The 19,859-nt window shown below is 44.8% G+C and overlaps 1 protein-coding gene across 50 annotated transcripts in view; it reads right to left on the reverse strand.

Moving 5' to 3' along the window:
* Positions 1-19,859, reverse strand: part of Nin (ninein) — a 102,172-nt gene that overhangs the window by 18,045 nt on the left and 64,268 nt on the right. For 27 of the 50 annotated variants that reach the window (XR_015621783.1, XR_015621781.1, XR_015621778.1 and 24 more), the window contains 9 exon segments: positions 18,422-18,543; positions 16,294-16,799; positions 11,827-11,952; positions 11,658-11,727; positions 9,957-10,169; positions 6,550-6,663; positions 3,320-3,442; positions 2,493-2,606; positions 1,586-1,732 (listed from right to left, as the gene is read on the reverse strand). Coding sequence is in view for 21 of the 50 variants with exons in the window: in XM_087552710.1 (XP_087408836.1) it covers positions 1,586-1,732; positions 2,493-2,606; positions 3,320-3,442; positions 6,550-6,663; positions 9,957-10,169; positions 11,658-11,727; positions 11,827-11,952; positions 16,294-16,799; positions 18,422-18,543 (1,535 nt within the window). In the remaining 29 variants the exon portion in view is untranslated. 50 annotated transcript variants of the gene reach the window in all.

The raw sequence follows: 19,859 nt of genomic DNA on the forward strand, positions 1-19,859 counted from the left end.
TTTCTGTCTTGAGAGGGTTCCTGCTTACCTAATGACAGTCCTTAGTGCACACATTTCAAGCTAATGTGTATATAGATATGAAGAAAATGATCCTCTTGGATTTTTTTTTTTAAAGGTTCAAAATGATCCTATTGACTTCACTAGAAAGTCTGATGGAGGGCTGGAGAGATGGCTCAGTGGTTAAGAGCACCGACTGCTCTTCCAGAGGTCCTGAGTTCAAATCCCAGCAACCACATGGTGGCTCACAACCATCTGTAATGGGATCGGATGCCCTCCTCTGGTGCATCTGAAGACAGCAACAGTGTACTCATATACAAAATAAATAAATAAAAAAAAAAAAAAAAAGAAAGTCTGATGGACAGGTTCTGGCATGATCTACAAAGGACTCAAGTGTCAAGAGGCTGGTGGTTTCAAAGTCTTGGGAAGCCCTCTTTGAACCTAGGTAACACTCTTGATTAACAGAAGTCATGGAGAACTCAGAGGCGCTGTAAGCCGCATGCTTCCACAGGCTAGTCCTAGCCGGCTTTCACACAGGCGTGCTTGCTCCTTTTTAGAGTCCAAAGCACTGATTGTCCTTGTAATGGAGGCTCGAACTGAAGAATACGCTTTAAGGTACCAAAGTGACTTTTTTTAATCCTAAAAATAACTTTAGAAAATTGAAAGAAGCAGCATGGCCAGATGACCTTCTGCCTTGTAAGTCAGACATGAGAAAGAAAAGGAAGTTTAAAGGGGTTGAGGAAAAGGTCAGGCCCTTGGTATTTTTAAAATTGAAAAGCCCATCTTATTTTAAGTATTATCCACTGAGGGATAAAATAACCGAATCGTGGGCTAGTTTCATTATTACAGAATGAAATTAAACATCTACTGGCCATGCAGAATGCTGCCAACGATTAGTGTGAACACCAAGCAGCTCTGTAACTTTAAAATGAGACGTGTTTTTAAGAGCACCAGGAAGGGCAGCCAGCTATTTTTTTAAGCAGCTTTCTCTAGACTTTCCGTTAGTGCAGAGGCAAGCCAATTGGCAGCAGAGACTCATAAGGCAGCGCCATTGTCTTACGCTAGGTTTCCTTTTCTGCACTTTGCCTGGTTGGTGTTGTTTTGCCACTGTAGATGGGTGTTCCTAGCTCAATTTCTCCTAATGTTTTCCTTGGCTGGTTTCCCATGCACGGCCGTGTTTAGTTTGAAAATGATTTTGTTTGGTATTATAAATCTCAGCTCAGCTATGGGCTTTTAACTTCTTCGGTTTTAAAAAAAAAAACCTTTTGTACCATTATAATTCCATTGATATGTGGTTGAGAAGCAAATGTCCCTGACCCTATAGTGGCAGAGAATACAGAAGCGGATCCCTGGGGTTATCAACTGCAGGGGGCAAAGGATAGCGTAAGAAATGTTTTACTGTTTGGTGCTGCAGTGGCTACACAAACAAATAAAAAACTATATATATATATATATATATATATATATATATATATATATATATATATATATATATATACCACATTGTGATGTGTGTGTGTGACACACACACGCGCGCAAAACTAAATAGACTAAAATAACATAGTATAATTACAAAGAAAGCAATAACCTTGTCGATGGCATTCTGAAGCTGTAGGTGTAATGACATCACTTCCTGCTTTAGAGCCTCCTTTTCCTGTCGAGTCACTTGGAGGTCTGATTCTATCTGGGCCATTTGAAGGTTTACATTCTTCAGGATATCTTCTAAATTCTGAACCTGCATGGCGAGAACAGTTGTATTTTGTGGGTGACACAGCATTCATGGTCTCACCTCTTGCGTGTCCAGTTGAACAAGGGAATGCCCAGGCCCCTTCAGATATAATTCGCTCCATCCTGTTCTCTTCCCAGCAATTCAGGATGCTACATATATTTACAGGGAAGTTATACTTAGGAAAAAGACAAGCCTGTCTGGGGCCAGGTACTGCTGATATGGGCACCCACCAGACTGCCAGGAGCTGGGGGACAGAGCTGAGGAAGGCACACTGCCATTGTCAAGCACACTCCCACTGAGTCTTGGGAAACTACATTTGAGTCTGACATGTTGGTTTGTGAAAGACCTCTTCGTTGAAAATAGTTTGTACTTGCAGGATTCTATTTTACTGCTGTCTCAAGCGTATCTCAATTCAACTTAAGTTTGTAAACGGCAGGTTGATACCGCAGTCTTTCAGCATTTGAAGGCATGGACTTGCTTTAGAAGTCCTGTCTTACGTTAGGACCAAGCCTCTTTAAGCCCTGTCCTTACTAAGCAAGCACTGGTCACAAGAAGGAAGCTGCAGGTTCATGGGCTTCGATGGACAGACACAGTGTTTTTTACAGCTTTTGCAATACTGTGAATATGTCTCAAATGATGTCCCATGGGATCATTCTCAGGCTACTTGAGCCACTCTCATCTTGAACACTCTACCTGGCCTTTCTTTAGAAGGTGAAAATACTAGGAAATACGAATTGTGGGAATAGAGCAAAAACTGTCTACACACCTTTTCCTGGGAAAGCGCCAGCTGGGACTTCAGGTCCTGGCTCTGCTCTTCCCAGGCCTCCCGTTCCTCCTTTATTGTAGCAATTCTGTGCTCTAAAAGGCTTGATTCTGCCAACTGTTTCAGATAGGACACAAAGGTAGGAGAGCATTTGTGCAAGCGAATCTAGGCTCAGTTTATGGTTTCCATCATCTCTTCCATAGAGAACCCTCCTATTTGCCAGGCAGGGGTGGGGGAAGGGAGGGTACATAACTACCATCAAAAACTGGCCAGTGGGGATGGGGGTGGGGTGGGGTGAAGCTTTCCTGGCTCTGTCCTACTTAATGTCATGTCTCTTCTTTGCTTAGTTCTCCTTTTTATGTCCCCCTACTCCCCCCAGTATATTCTAGTTTGAGGGCAGGAAGTAGACTGAAAGGCAATTGGAAATCTCAAGACTGTATTTTAACACAAAAATAAAGAATGCCTATAAGGCAGGTAGAACAAGGAAAGCAACATCTTTGTATTGTGAGTGAAAAAATAATAGAAAAAAATAGTGTTTGGCTGTGATGGATTTCAGAGGATAAGAGTCATATTTCTATTGTGTATTATTATTATTATTATTATTATTATTATTATTATTATTATTATTTACCGAATAGCATCATGATATAGTGAGACAAAGTCAGATTCTCGACTTCACTAGTCTAGGGTCACATAACTCCATCTCTAACTCTGAACTAATACAGGAAGTCCAGGGGCCGCAGCCCACAGGGAAAGGCCTGCCGTGATGCCTGCTGTGGCACTGCACGCACTCCATCCACAATGAAGGGAAACTCCATTGTTTCTGCTACCTTATCGGCACAGCTCTTTAATTCTTCACTGAGAACTTCTTTCTCCTTCAGCAGGTTTTCGTTGTAGCTTAGAATGCTACACATTTTTTGCTGGAAGTCAGAGAGGTCAGGACATCTGTGCAGCTGTAAGAGATTAAACAAATGAGGGACACCTCCCAGCTATGTTTATACTATAAACTTGAAAAGGAGGTATTTGTAAACAGGGGCCTCGCTTGGCCCTGAAATCTTCCGGTCTGGACATATTTCAAAGGACATATAAACTCTAGAATTCTATAATTAACTTCGACTAACTGTTCCCAACTGGCTTCTCACCGTCCCCTAGCTGATTACTGAAATGTCTGCTGAGATGAGACCTACATTAGCAGGCAGATACCGCTAAATGATCGTCCTAGCTTTCGGTCTTACTTCCCCAGTTGTGTGACACACTGCTCTCCTGTCTTCAGTTTAACTTCTCCATGGCACAGGTTACATTCGTTATCATGCAAATAAAGGGGTATTCAAAATGCACTTTTCAGACTACGTCAGTCAAGACCATAGAATGAGCTGAGCATGGTAACCCTGGAGCTGGGAGGTGCAGACGGATTTAGAGCAGCAGTTCTCAAGCTGTGGGTCCTAACTCCTTTGGCAAACCTCTATCTCCAAAAATAATTACATTATGATTCACAGCAGTAGCCAAATTCTAGTTATGAAGTAGCAACAAAAATAATTTTATGGTTGGGGCCACCACGACAAGAACTGTATTAAAGGGTCCCAGCACTGGGAAGGTTGAGAATCCCTGATTTAGAATATCAGTAGCTCAAGGCCAGCCCTGACTACATACATTGTTTCTAGTTAAACCAGGGCTTTATAATGCCCTGGCTCTAAAGAGAAAAGAAAAAAGTTACATGTCATTGTTGTACACGTCTATAGTCTTAGCACTCAGGAGGCTGAGGCAGGAAGATTGGACCTTTGAGGCTAGCCTAGGCTACACATCAAGATCTTGTTTCAAAAACAAAAACAAACTAGGGGATTGGTATTTCTCACTTTCAAGTATTAGCATGCGGGCAAGTGAAGGCTGTGCCCTTCCCCTGGGAAGAAACCTAATGGACTTCCAGTTGGAGTGGACATGTTGGCTTCTTTCTCTCCACTTCCTTCTCTCCACTCACAGCTGAGGCAAACCAGGCTGCTTCTGTTCTTTTCTGCATCCACGCTGGTATCAGCTTCATGCTGGATACTTTGTTGCAGAGGCTTTTCTGGACACAGCAGGATGTTTCACAGCATCTCTGGCTTTATCCTTGACACTCAGTAATACTATTCCCCCAACTTGTGAAAACCAAAAATGCCCGGGTGTTGGGGAGCAATGCTCACTCTGACCTAGCTGGAAGCCACTCCTAGGAGCCAGTTGTTTCCCATGCCGTTAATCCTCCTGCACTTTATACAGTTTTACTAAGAGCATTCCTGCTTGCCTTTCATGGGTTCAACCCTGTTACCATTACGGTACAGCCATCTTCCTGTCTGAAGGCCTCCCACATAACACTGGAATTAGCTATGACAAAATAGATTTTACAGGCTGGAGCTTGTTTTCAACTGATAGCAAATCCAACATACCTCATAAGCCTGAACAAGTTAGAAGGATATTGGAAAACGCCCTTGAAGCATCTGCACATTAATATTACATGGGGCCATCTCCTTTCCCTCAGTGCCTGGCCTCTTTAACTCTCTAACGCTCGTAATGCTTGACACCACTTGGGTATTTATCAGGGGACTTTCTGCGGATGCTATTTACGCTTCTTTTGGTGTGATATGTAATATATCTATATCAGATAGATATAGATATAGATTTGTAGATATAGATACAGTGTGTCCAGAGCTCGAAGTCACATCATACAGAGTGACACATGCTTTCTGGGTCTGAGCTGCAAGGCGGCCAGGATGGGCTGGCACCTAACAGAACCTTCCTCAAAAGTCCTCACGACGGAAGGACTTCCTACCATGTGCACATAGGGACTCATGGTTATTTCATCTATTCACACTAATGGCTTGGAAAGAATGTGTAATAAAATGTGCCAAGTGATGTCCTCCTCAGTTGCTTTTCTTCCGGATGTGTCTTTTTCTTGTGCTCTGTAGCTGAGCGACACCACAGTGTGCACATGGATTGGATGTTATCGCTGAAAGGGTGAGGAAGCAATGCCTTCAAAGCCACAGGGGACATGGGGCACTGGAGTTAATTATAACAATGCTATATTTATAATCAATTATTAACAATGGCCCCAAGATACTCTCACCTCACAGAAAGACTGTGAACCTTAGCTTCCCAGATGCTCATATGGAACAAATGGAGTTTCTACTTGTGACAGAAAAGATTCACTGTGCCCTACAGTGCCTGGCATAGAAACTCTAACTGCTGAACGGATACAGGAAGAACATTTTATAATGTGATGGCACAAATACGAAAGTAATCTGAGGGTGGGCAAATGGAACAACGAGATTCTACCATGAAAACTAAATTCTAATATGCAACAGAAGGTACAAAAAAAAAAACCCTTGTTATTCATAATAAAAATAAAGAATATTGGAAAATATCCTATCCATAGTTTTCTTGAGGTATACCCTCTTTTATATTTAAAATTAAGTCTTTGTTTGAAACTCTGAAATAGCCTTCTAAAAACCAAACTAATTTTCTCTTTTTTTTTGAGACAGGGCCTCACTATGTAGCCTTTACTGATCTTGAATTCGCAATCCTCCTGCCTCAGTTTCCTGAGTGCTGGGAACACAAGCAGGCAACCTCATACCCATACTGAGCTCTGCCAGTTAAGCTTGTAAATGCGAGAGAGTGTGATCTGAGGATGCTGGAGAGGGTGTTCTCCTACGAGGCGCCGCACGTCTACCACAAGGAAAAGATACAAGTGGAACCAACTTCATTTGGGTCCCCAGAAATCAGAGAACAGTTCTGGAATTCATGAGGCAGAAACTCGCCCTCTTATCAGACAAACTAATGTTACTTTTTCGCCCGGAGACAGTAGAACAGCAAACATTTGAAACTGAAATGGTTAGGATTCACAGTAACAGAATGTTAGAGTCTACCTTAAAAATAAACTGTTTCACTAGGGAATTAAACACACTCAGGACTCAAGTCATCAGCCTGAAGCAATAAGCTGGTGGGGCAGCCACGGTGGAAAGGGGATTTGGTGGCTGGAGACCCGGCATCAAGTGGTGCTGCCCCTCACTCCACTCCCGCAGCACAGACTTACTTGCTTCAATCTCTCCAGTTCATCCTTGAGGAGGAGGTTTTCTTGCTCCACAATGTGAGTCTGCAGTTTAACTTCAGAAAGCTCGGCCTCCAGAGAAGACACCAAAGTGGACGTCTAAGAAAGGTATCAGACACATATCAGACACAGTCATTGGCCAGGGAAGCTTCACTGGGCCCAAGGAAGACAATCGTGAGGGACCAGTGAGAGCACAGCCTAATGGCATTGCTTTGACAGCATTTATCTTTCTAGAACTAACCAAATTATCTCCGAAGACTCTCCATGTACAGCATGGGTCTTCGGCCTGACCCGTGCCTTCAGCCGTTCCTCTACTGTAAAGTTACCTTCTTCTGGGAGAGGCCCCCTTTGATTGTGCAAATTCATTCTTTGAATTTCTGCCTATTCATTCCTGTGCCCACCAGTGCACTGTGGCTGCAATATCTATCACTTGGGGTTTTCCTGAGGATGACTTTCTGTTTTCTTTCCTCATTTCTGCTTTTGTTAGATTTCTCCAAGAAAGAGCAGTTGCTTCTGCCCTAATTGTTTATTCAGTCAATCGATCGATGCTAATATGCACTCAGACAGCTATTATAATTATTTCATTTTATACTATATTTCCCCGATCAAACTGCTTGAGGCTATGTTAGTAGGAGTTCCTTTAGGTGGGAGTCTGGGTCTTTGGAATTCGTCTTATTTTCAATTTTTTACTTATTTATCTTTTTAGCACCTTTTTCTCTCTGGCACCATGAGACATTTCAGGTCTGACTCAAATCTTTTCTGTTTTAACCTTGGAATCAGTAAGATTTCCCAAGGTGCTATCATAGGAGGATGACAGTCAGAAATCAAGACCTGGTTACCCCATACAAAAACACATCCATGGGGCTGGGGATTTAGCTCAGTGGTAGAGCGCTTACCTAGGAAGCGCAAAGCCCTGGGTTCGGTCCCCAGCTCCGAAAAAAAGAACCAAAAAAAAAAAAAAAAAAAAAACCACATCCATGCGTTTCTCTAGTTCTCTGAGACCGATGTCTCAGATCCTGACACTATCAGAGGGTTCACCTTGGCCCTCCACACTCTGACACTGCAAGTCTCTTCTCCAACAGTGAGAAGCACAACCTTGGTCCACGCTCTATGCGGTTACTCATACACCTCTAGCAGACACAAAACCACCTTGTATGCCTAGGGCGGTCACAGTTTCTGGGTAGACTATTAAAGCGTTTGTGGACAGCTCATTCTTTGTGCCCCTGCTGCGGTCATACTGCACACAGTGCCGGTACCATCCGTTGGTGTTTGTGTTCTCTTTTTGTATTCCTGCACCCATCATGGCTGATTTTGATCATCTGAGGTCTGTAAAGCTTGTGAGCAACATGGCTGGGAGGTAGCTCAGTGGCAGAGCAGTTGCAAAGCTCTGGTTAAATGACCAGAACTGGAGAAAAACCAAACCAAACGCACGCGAAGCACATAAGAGTCAGAGCTTTGTAGAAAGACAAAGTCGGCAGAGCCCGACTCCCCTCCTCAGCCCTTCTATACCTTCCTATCTCCCTGCCCGTGCCTCTCCCTCCTAACTTCTCTGCTGTATGGTTTATCTCCCTCATAGTTCCTTAACACAAATGGGCAGAGCACGTGTTTCCCTTCTAACGCCTCTCACTATGTCTCTCAGTATGGAAGCATCCTGTGGATACACTTTGTGGCTCCCATGGACGAGCTGACACCATGTCCTGGAAATCACTTCACACTGCGTGTTCTCATTCCTCTTACGTGCATCCCTTTTGAACAGCCCTGTAAGACTATGCATCGTATGGCTATACCACTGGTCTTATATCAATCACGCTTTCACGTGTGAGCATCGAGATTGTTCCAGCAACTTTGCACATACAAACAAAGCTGGAGCGAACAGCCTCATGTGTATGACTTCTCGAGGTTGCTAAATTCCTAGGAGTGAGACTGTGGGGCAAAAGGTGAAGGCACATGGGATGATGGCGGGTAGTGCCAAAATACCTCCGCACGGACGGTACAGTGCACAGTGCCGCCATGTTCGAGGACGTCTGCCAACACAGCCTTGCCAGGAGAACATGCTGCTGGGTATTTTTGAACAGACACCAATCTTTCAAGTGAGGAATTACATGCCAGAACTGTGTATTTTACATTTCTCTAATTATGATTGATTTGGAGCATCCGTTCAGAGCTTTGAGGGTCATTTTAATCTTTTTCAAAAAACTTTTGTTCCTGTTTTTTTTTTTTTCTCATGTCTCTAAATTTTCTTCTACTCTTTAATTTTTTTCACATTCATTGATCTTGTGTGTGTGTGTATGTGCATATATGTGCATATATGTGTGCAGGAGCCCTCGCAGAAGAGCCATGAGATCCACTGGATATGGAGTTGTGAGTTGTCATGTGTGCTCTGGGAAACAAACAAGGACCTTGTGCGTGAGCATTAGTGCTCCTAACCACCAGCCGTCCCTCCAGTCTCTCCAGCCCTGTCCCTTCATTTCAGGTTTTTTTTTTTCCTTTTTAACCGAGAGAGACAGATCTCTTTCTCTGTGGTTGAACACAACTTCACCCCATGTGTTTTTCTGGTACCTGAACTGTTTTATTTCTGACATGTAGTGTCGTGCTTTCACTTTACGAAATCTGAATCTAGTCCCAATTATCTATTCCCGATTAGTCCAGGTACTTTAAAAAACAAAAGCAAAACCTCCATCTCGACCCCAGCGGGTTGAGAAAACACTCTGATCACACACACTCTTGATGGTTATAAGGGATTAGTACTCCTCTCCCCCACTCCCCACAGGGTATCCAAGCCCTCACGTGCTCAAGAGCCTTTCTATTAGTTCTGTCTTGCACAGAACCTACCTGCGTTCACTTAGAGACTTTAACGCCGCTCCAGCAGTACAATGTAAACGCTAAGTAAATATTTGTTACCTGGATTCTTTAAGAGACATCAACAGCAGCACCAAACAAATAAGAAATCTGTGCATGTCTGGCACTAGTGTAATTCTCCTTCTTAAAAAAAAAGATTTCTTTTTTTCACAGCCGAGATGAATTGGTTCACAGCTGCTTCACTGAGCTCATCCCATCTGTTGTGGGAGATCGTTCTACCCCCCTCCTACATTAGATATATCTGGAGTAGATATTAATGTGTCAGGACAATAATGATTTAATCATTAAGGTCTGAGGTGTACAGTTTTTTTTTTTTTAATTTCTTTGGATTTAGAATGAAAAATCTGAGGCTAGAGAGATGGCTCAGTGGTTAAGAGCAGTGACCGCTCTTCTAGAGGGCCTGACCTCAGTCCCCAGCAAACACAGGGCAGCTCACAACCACCTGCAATGGGACCTGGCGCCCTCTTGTGGCACACGGATGTACATGCATTCGGACAGAGCACTCAGACATGCATTTGATGACAATGGCTGACCTGAACTTTGTAGCGATCCAGTTCTTCTTTGAGGCTCTCATTTTCTTGCTCCCATTTCTCAGAGGTGCAAGTTCCTGGGTCCTCCTTCTGGCACAGCATTTCTGCCAGACGTTGATTAAGGGTTTTCAGTTCTTCCTTGTTTTGGGAGTTCTTTTGGCTGAGTTCTTTATTTTCTGAATCCAACTGTTGGTTTTTGAGTTTTAAATCTGAAACCTAATTAAAATTGAAATAAGTTTTAAAGAATACTGCTGCCATACTTTTGCTAACAACAACAACAACAACATAAAAAAAAAAGATTTAGAGACTTTTCTCCTCTCTCGATGTAGTTTAAAGAAATCTCTGTAAGAGTCTACTCTGCCACAGGGCAGCCTTGCTTCTAGCCCTGGTCACTCTGCCTGTGGAGCAATGGTTCTCAACCTTCCTCAAGCTGCGACCCTTCAATACAGGTTCTCATGCTGTGCTGACCCCCAACCATTATTGCTATCATGTTTGTGGCTACTTCATAACTGTAATTTTGCTACCGTTATAAATCATAATGTAAATATCTGTATTTTACATTGGTCTAGGTGACCCGTGAAAAACACCCATTCAACTCGAAAGGGGTCACAACCCACAGGTTGAGAACCACTGCTGGGGAGGAAGTGTCTGCTCTATGTCTTTTTTGTAATAAATTTAATTTTCCTTTGCGCACACTCTCTCTTAACCACACATGATAAAAAAATAATATATGCTCCTTATTATAAATTCTACCAACTTGGCTGTATATAAAAGTTAGACGCAGGTTAATCTCAGGTCACAGGGTGCCTGGTCCCTTATTGTTGAATTTGCATACCACTAGATCATTTTCTATGCATATACACTACCATCTTTCTTTTAGCCAAGAGATAAAGATAAAAAGGATCATTGCATGTTCTAACAGCTTGCTCTTCCCACTTCTGATCTCGCATGGAAGCCATCTTTCCAAGTTAGTGTGCCTAGATGTCACCATATGTTCCAGATCTTAGCGAATGCAGGACGTTTTATGTGAAAAGACTCCCCAGACTGCCGTTTCCATTCCTGCGCAGAGATATACATTTGTCTTATCGTTTCGTTATTAAGCAACAAAATGGTAGCAATTCTGGGTTCATTTGTTTCTGTTTGTTCCTTAGTTTAGCGTGGCCTTGTTGAGTTAGAAAAGAAGTATATACACATGAATGCAATGGCAGGAACTCCCCTAAAAGTCTCCCCACTGATGCTGTCAGTTTACTCTCCACAGCGTAGACTTACTTCTTTACTTATGCATATTTATTTATTTACTATTATAATATCAATGTTTAACTTCTGTTTAGTAGGTGAAGAACTAGCCTGTTTAAGTTTCCCTAGCACTGTGGGGCTAGCCTTTTGGTTCTATCAGGTCTATCTGTGATCATCGGACCCTCCCTAGCTGTTGCCAATTTTCCAACCGAGTCCCGCCCCTTATTTGAAATAGTACAAGATATATTTTGGATGCTGCCTTGGCTATTTCAGATACTAAGACTATTTCCTTCCCAAGTGTGCCCTTGTCTCGTGACTATTCAGATATGTTCTTAAATAGTCTCCCCATACTTGAGTATATGCCGTAAGATCATACAAAACGAGCACTGAATGGCATAAGCCGTCTGAACGAGCTGCACGTCTAAGAAATGCTCTGCAGATCTGCTGGGAATGTTAAGCATTTCTTACCTGTTTCTTTAGTTTTTCAACCATCTTCTGAATGGAAGCCTTTTCCTGCTCTATGGTTTCTATTTTCTGCCTAAAGGATCAACGAAGACATGAGTCAGGAGCGAAGCTTTCAAACTCGAAAGTTAAATAGTTCCTGGTCCTTGTAAAGTTTAACTAAAGTATGTCTTACCACAATTCTTCCTGAGACCCATTTAACTCCTCCAATTTCAGGTTAGAGATGCTATCTTCCTCATTTAAAGTAGTAATTTCATTTCTCAAAATAGAATTTTCCTCTTGAAGCTTTTCAGATTCATATCTGAAGTGTAGAGATTAAAAAAAAAAAAGTTACCGCATGGCAGTCATCTGGCATCTTTGGGAAATATTTTCTAGTAACTTCCAATATAGAAAGAATTTCATGCCAGTTAAAGTAGAAGTTTAAATTAGTAGTCTCTTGGTACTTGGAAATCAAGCTGTAACATATTGAGTCACTAACTTTTGGAAAATAAGAATCTTGCTAAAAGACATCATGGAGGTGTGGCCAGAAACCCTTGAGTGTGGAGACAGGGATCAAAACTCAAAGCCAACGCTGGGTGTTGACTTCTCAATGGCAGGCAGGCTGCTTTGAACAACTGGCTTCATTTACCTCAGTCTCAGCCCTCCCTGCTCTGAACAGACAAAAGCCACATTTCTTAGCTGTTTGAGCTTTTAGATTAGGCCCCCAGGGAAAACGTACTACATAAAACAAGGGCACACCAAAATTCTCAGTTTATTCTTCTCACTCTATTCTGAGGTTCCAGTAAAAGAAATCTGAGGAAGAGGAAACTCAACATTCACAAGCGAATTCTTTTGCTTTTATACCACACTAAGACACTTCAGACACAATGTAACATTTTGCAAATTAAAGAAAAACCCAACTTTGATAAAAAAGACTGAAATGCAGTCGTGTGTCACAACGGCCGGTTGGTAGTTTTTTAAAGTAGTTAACTTTGTCTTCATCCCTTGAGCACATTTATTACAACTCCTATTTATTACAATTGGTAACTCCCTGATAAAATCTACCATAAAAATGTACTGTTTCTAGGACACTGGCATATACTTCAAATATGGAAGGAGAAAGTATAAATCCATTCAATAAGTTTCCTCTATTAGTATAGGAAGAGCATTGTTATCTACCAAGGGAGTTAATACTACGTAAGAGGCATTCATTCCATATAACATGCTTCATTGAAAGGAGGACAGCAATTAACACTGGGTGAAAGGGTATCTGACATCCACAGGATGTCAGAGCTAGAAGAGGGCTAAGAACGACACCGACGGTACAAGTGGTTAAACAGCAGACATTCGCCATTTTGTGCTTCCGCGATCCGTATGGACGACACTGACTTGCTATGAGGAAGGGGATGCCTCCTAGACAAGGTTACTCTAGTTGTTAATACACACAGAAGCGGAAGGCGGCTAGAACACAGCTCTTCTCAAGACTAATAGGTTAGTGTCTCTAGGCACGGCAAGCAGCAGCAGTTAGACGTGACCAGACGCTCTGCAGGCCTCCACGAGGTCTAGAAGGCACATACATTACCTCAGAAGTTCAACCTTCCTCTGCATCTCACCGCACGTGATCTGCAAGTCGTGCATCACGGCCTTCAGCTCTTCCTCCTCCTCTCCTTGAGAAGGTGCGTCTTTTTGCTTAGCTAAGGTAGTGACTCGCTCCCTCAAATTTCTAGTCAGCTCCTGTAGCTTTTGCTTCTCCAGTTCTAACTCTGCGATTGTGGCCTCGTGCTGAAGATGTGTGCCCTGAAGGCCCAGGAGAGCAGCACTCTCCTCCAGGATAACTCGGTTCTGCACGCTAGGCTTTTCTTGATGCGTCTCAATTTTTCTGCGGAACCAGGCGATTTCGTGTGCTTTTATGCCAGCCAGGAGCTGCGTGCTTCCCTGTTCACAGCACCGGGTTTCCTGTCTACACTCTTCTATGATATGGTGCCTGCTCATGACCTCGGGTGTACACTCTTCTTCGGTCTGATGGAGTTCAAGCATCTTTTCATCAGAGGTGACCTCCAGATTCTCTGAAGGACCTTCCCACAGGGAGTAGCTGTCACCCTGCAGGGCAGCCCTTTCCAGCACCTCCTCCATCTTCCCTTGAAGTCTCAACACCAGAGCACTGAGCTTCTCATTCTCCAGTTTGACCTCATCGTAGCTGTTCTCCAGGCTGAGGAATGTCCCCGTCACCTCCTCCATTTTCTTCACCTCATCCTGCAACCTGTAGACCTCAGCGGTGAGCTCTTTGTTGCTGTCCAGCGAGTCCGCGTAGCGCATCTCCATGAGCCTCAACTCCTCCTGGAGGCAGGCGTTTTCTCTAGCCGCATCCTCATACAACACCTTATACTTGGAAGACGCCTCGGGGAGCCTCTCCAACATCTTTAGTTTCTTTTTCAGCACAGAGATATCAAAAAGCAGGTCCCGCTTCCTCTCAGAAGCCCGATCGCAGTCTGCACGCAAGACTGTTAGTTGCTCCTGAAGCTGGATGATCTGACTCTTCAGGTCCCAGGACTCTGTCCTGGTGTCTTCACTGTTTTCAAGCTCAGAAAAGCACTCCAGGGAAGCTTCCGACTCCTCCGTTCTGCACTCCTGCCTCTGAACAGAGCTCGTCCCTGTACTCCCCAGGCCCTGGGCCTCGTGGTCTCCTGGGTCACTTAGGAAGTGCTTAGTGGCTGTACCTTGTTTCATTACGGGTTCTGCATGTTCCCTGGAACTTCCAGAAATCTCAGTCATCTGCTCCTCCAAACAAGAGGAGATCGCTGACCCCGGCTCTAACTTTTTCAGCCTCTGTTGCAATCTAGAAATTTCAGTGGCCATTTTTGCATTTTCCTTCACTGCGCGCTCGTGAGCTTTCTGCAGGCTGATGAGGACGTCTCCATTTTCTTCCAACAGCTGCTCCCCTTGCTGAAGCAGGGACAGGGCTCCGTTTCCTTCTGCCTCCTCCCCCGCCGTTGCCCGGCAGCCACCCTGAAGCACCGAGAGAGATGTTGCCTGCTGTAGGTCCTTAACTGTACTCTGAAGCCTGCGGATTTCAGCGCTCATCTCTGCCTTCTCTTGATCCGCTCTCTCACAGCTCACCCTGTGGGCGCTCTCCAGGGCGGCAATCTTGCCTGCCATTTCTCGCCTCTCTTGCTCATGCTCTACCTGTAGTCTTGCCAGCTGCTGGCTGCCTAGCTGCTCAGAGACCCCGGTCTGGCACAGCACGTGCTCTCGCTCCCTCAGCTCTCTCTCCTGACTTCTCTTCAACTCAAGCATCTGGTCAGACAGGAGGCTGTGCTGGCGCTCAGATGTGTTCTGTAGGTCTTTCAGGTCTTGCAACAGCTGCTCTCTTTCCATGCTCAGGATAGCCAAACGCTCCTTGTGCGTCTTCTCCAGCGTCTCCTGTTCCTGGCTCCTGGCCAGAGCGGTCGCCTTCTCCCTTTGGAGCACCTCCTCCAGCTGTTCCTGGGCTTCCGTGCACTCTTGAGTGAGCTCATCCTTTTCGAACTCCCACTGAGATCTCTCCTCCAGGTGCTGGTCCAGGAGGTCCTTCAGCTCTTGGCGGTAGCGACCCTCAAGGCTTTGCAGCGTTTGTTCACAGCGCTCAGTGACTTTCTCACAGTCAGCCTGAAACTGGGCTTCTATCTGAGAGACTCTTCTATTACACTCTGTTTCCATTTCTTCCCTAAATGTGGTCAACATACAGCATTACTGAAACTGCTGTCAACTCCGGAAGCAAACCCAACATCTTCCCATACAACACGAAGGCTGCCTGCCGGGTAAACAATGGAACTGCGTTCTACGGTGCTGATTCCTATACCTGTCATGTGTACGGGGAGAGGTCTGTCTTCCAGAGACCACAAATCCAGGAAACTTATCTTTCTCCGAAGCAGGGGGAGCTTACGAAACCAAATCCTTTAATATGCTTCCTGAATGCACGTGTGTGGTTTAACGGGTGCCTTATGCTGGCATTTCACACTAAACGACCAAAGGCATAGTGACCTCACTCCTCATCTGGGAAATATTTTTTCATTTGAACGAAGCAAGCACTAGGATTTCAGTTGCATGAATCAGGTATATTAATAACTTTTCTGTTGTTTTTTTTTTGCTTTGTTTTGTTTTGTTTTTTTTTGCTTAATAAAAGAGATGTATACTGAATAGGGTAGGATTGGAGAAATCGCTCAGTTATACCTGGGATTTTACACAAGGACAGTAAACACGACATGCCATTTCCTAAGAGGGAGGAAATAGGAGTATATCCAGAATCCAAGTTATGAATAGGTTTTCTCAGAAAGCAACAGCACTGAAGTGGGAAGGACTAGCCCTCATCTGAGCACAGGAAGCCAGTGTCACACAGGCACAGTTCCTCCAAAGCCCATCCTCCCCTACACACACGCACACACACACGCACACACACACGCACACACACACGCACACGCACACACGTGCATACCAGAACAGTTCCAATGACCAAGGGAGACTTCCTGGTGAGCAAGACAAAACTGGTTGGCTTAATTTTTAAAGAACCTACTCTAATCCAAGGGCCACTCTGCTCCCCGCCCCCACTCCTCATTTTCTGGTCCTCCCTGACTGACAGAATCTCTGAGAAGCAGTGTCCTGTTGTTCACGTTCCCCTCACTCTTACCGTCCCTCCTGGAGTTCCCGTTGGTGATATTCCGAGAGCTCTTTTTTCAGCTCTTCTTTCTCTAGAGCATGCTTCTCCATCAGGCTCAGTAGCTGCTCCTGGTGAGACTGCTCCAGGTCCCGAGTCAAGCTCCTCGCCTTCTCTTCAGTCCAGGCGGCAGCCTGAGCGAGTCCCTCTCTCTCCTGACGAAAGCTTTCCTCTGCCTGCTGCAGCCTGGCCTTGAGCTCCTGCTCATGCTCCAGCCGCAGCTCCTCCTGAAGCTGAATCTTTTCCTCATCAAACACCATTTGCAGCTGTTTCTTTTCCTCCTCGTGCCTGCAGCTGGCCTTGTGGTGGGCCTCCTTCAGCACCGCTGCCTGCCCCTGAAGGTCTGCAATCTCACTCTGAAGCTCACTGATTTGCTTCTCCAAGGTGCGCATTCCCTGCTCATACTTTTGCTTCATGGCCACCTGCTCCTTTTCACAGGCGACCCTGGTGTGATCCAGCTGCTTTTCATAGTGGCGCACCTAGAACCAGAGAGAAGCCATGGGATGACTGGTTTCTGAGCAATGAGGAAGAGGTGTGGGTACAACAAGTGCTTCTGTCCCAAAGGACACTCTCGTTTTCTCGTTCTGATTGAAAATGTAAACTTGGTTCAAAATCACCTGAAGTAAAATACTAAGTGAAGCCAGGTCTGGTTTCATTTACTTACGGGTGTGTGTGTGTGTGTGTGTGTGTCCGCGGACACACATGTGTGCAGGCAAGAGGACAACCACAGTGCCATCCCCGAAGCACCATCCACCTTCTTTTTCAGACGGTCTTTCACTGGCTCAGAACACACCAAATAGTCCAGGCTGGCTCTCACTGCACTAACTATTTTCTCTCCAACTTTGTGTTTCATTCAGCACTCTGCTACCTTACAGAACTCAAGAAACATTTGAAGACTTAAACTACATATTTTAGGATGATAAGTCTGTGGTGGGGAGTGCGAAGGCAAAAGGGGCACATGTGGAGATCCGCTCAAGGCTCAACGGAGTTATTCATAACAGTTGAGTGAACAAGAAAAGCAGAGGCTGGGGAGTGGCACTGAGTAAAGAGAACCACGGCTTGATCTTCCAAATCCACATAAACTGGGCATGGTGGCTCTTACCTGTGATGCCCGTGCTAGGGGGACAGAGGACCCCTGGGCAAGCCAGCCAGCCAGCCAGACAAATGGGGGAACTCTGAGTTCAGAGTTCCAGTCAAGAAATCGAGGAACCAATCAAGGAGGACATGGGATGGTGATCTCCAGCCTACACACCCGTATACTCTCATTCATGGCACAAACATGCATATACATGTAACTATACATACACACATGACCACGAAAACACATGCAACCATGCATATACCACATGTATCCATATACACACATGTAACCATATATACATAACCATGCAAACACATGTAACCATGCATATACCACATGTAACCATGCATACACCACATGCAACCATACACACATGTAACCATGCATACACCACATGTAACCATGCATATACCACATGCAACCATACACACATGTAACCATGCATACACCACTTGTAACCATGCACATACATGTAACCATACATACCACAAACTACATACAGGAAAAAAAAAGAAAACCAAAACCTTGATGAAGGTGAGTGGAAGACATAGAGTGAAGGTCTGAGAGGCCAAGGATCAGAACTTGTATCTAATCTAGTAAGTGATACTACATCAAAGAAAGGGTTGTGGACTGGAGAGATGGCTCAGTGGTTAAGATCACTGAGTGCTCTTCCAGAGGTCCTGAGTTCAAAGCCCAGCAACCACATGGTGGCTCACTACAGTGTAATTATATTTATAATAAATAAATAAATCTTTTAAAAAAAGGGTTTGTTTTTTAATTGGGATATTTTTTAACAAGTTAAAAACATAATTAGTATATTACAATATGCGGGGCTAAGCACACATCACACATTCTGGAGAGACTGGAGAAGAACAGGACTCAAGCTCAGACTGAGGAACCAGGTTCCTGGCAGCCTCTGAGCTCTAGAAGAAATGCACAGGAGTGCTGGTCTGTGAGGAAGAAGCAGCAGGACCTCTCACATGCTGACAGAACTCCGTCAGACTGGAAAGCAGGACTTACTTTGTCTTCCAGCTCCAGTCTCAGGTGACACAGGTCCCTGTGGTGCTGCTCTTTCAGCTGTTCGATGACCAGCTCTGCCTCAATGCTCATATTCAGTGGGTTGCATTCTCCAGAACCAGGCTCTGAAAACACATAAACCCACCAAGCCTGCCACAGGCTCTGTCTCCAGAACCAGGCCCTGAAAACACATGGAGCCACCGAGCCTGCCTCAGGCTCTGTCTCCAGAACCAGGCTCTGAAAACACATGAAACCACCAAGCCTGCCTCAGGCTCTGTCATTGGCACATCCTGCCATCTGTCCAGGGGCATGGTTTCACTAAGGAATCCTTTTCAGCCTGACTTCCCAGCTGTGAAGCTCTTGGAAACAATGGAAGCCACATAAGTTGCTCTGCTCTTCAAGCTTTAGGGCAGCAAGAGGAAGAAGGTGAGGAGAGCCTCCTAATTACAGACAGTATGCAAAGCCTTAGTTGAATCCGCCATTTTGAATGATAAATGGGTGTGTATGGAATATGTTAACCATGAGCTCTCCATAAAAGGGCTATGGGGTGTGGAAACAGCATGAAGCAGAGTCTGGTCAAACTAACCAACATCTTGTCTATCCAGAAACTACCCAATGACAAATTCTGAGGGATGATGTGGCATGGGAACGAGTGAGTGGCTCGCACCCTAACTGCTGTGCATTATGGGGGCCAAAATGCCTAGTCCACCCCTCAGTACTGCACATGTCCAAGTTATGTTCACCCAGGCCCATGTGTCAGGGGCATGGGTACAGGGAACTGGGGAGGAAATTCTCAATGCCTTCATGAGATTTACTTCTCCCACTGCCCACACTAAGCACCAAGGGAAAATTGAAAATATGGGCAGAGGGTGAGGGCTGAGCTAACACAAGGTCCAATATATTTATTTACTGCTACATGGAAATGTCTTAAGGTGGTGAGACTCAAAAAATACTTTTTTTCATCTGGAGATACACAAGCAGATGGAGAAGTGTTCGTAGGCAGAGTTCTAGCAACTGCCTTGGGCTTTCTCCTCATATATTTTGGGCCCATCCCCCCTCCGAGACGGCAGAAGTTTCTTGGAAAAGTCAACAGTCTCTCTGGAGAGCTGTATCAGGTGAGTCAAGGATCAGAGAGAAGGACTCAGAGCTTCCCACACCTCCTCCCCAAATACCAGCTGATCCCACAGTAGAGAGGGGAGGGAAGGAAAAAGCTGCTTTCTTTTTTTTTTTTTTTTTGGTTCTTTTTTTCGGAGCTGGGGACCGAACCCAGGGCCTTGAGCTTCCTAGGCAAGCGCTCTACCACTGAGCTAAATCCCCAACCCCAAAAAGCTGCTTTCTTAAAAACCAAAGGGAGACACCACCAGGAACAGCAGAACCCATGGGAACCTTGCTCAAGTTGAAACCCAACTGAGGAAAGAGACAGGGCCCAGGCAAGGAGCTG

The sequence above is a fragment of the Rattus norvegicus genome, chromosome 6 (assembly GCF_021556685.1).
Source record: "Rattus norvegicus strain SHRSP/BbbUtx chromosome 6, alternate assembly SHRSP_T2T, whole genome shotgun sequence".
NCBI classification, from domain to species: Eukaryota; Metazoa; Chordata; class Mammalia; order Rodentia; family Muridae; genus Rattus; species Rattus norvegicus.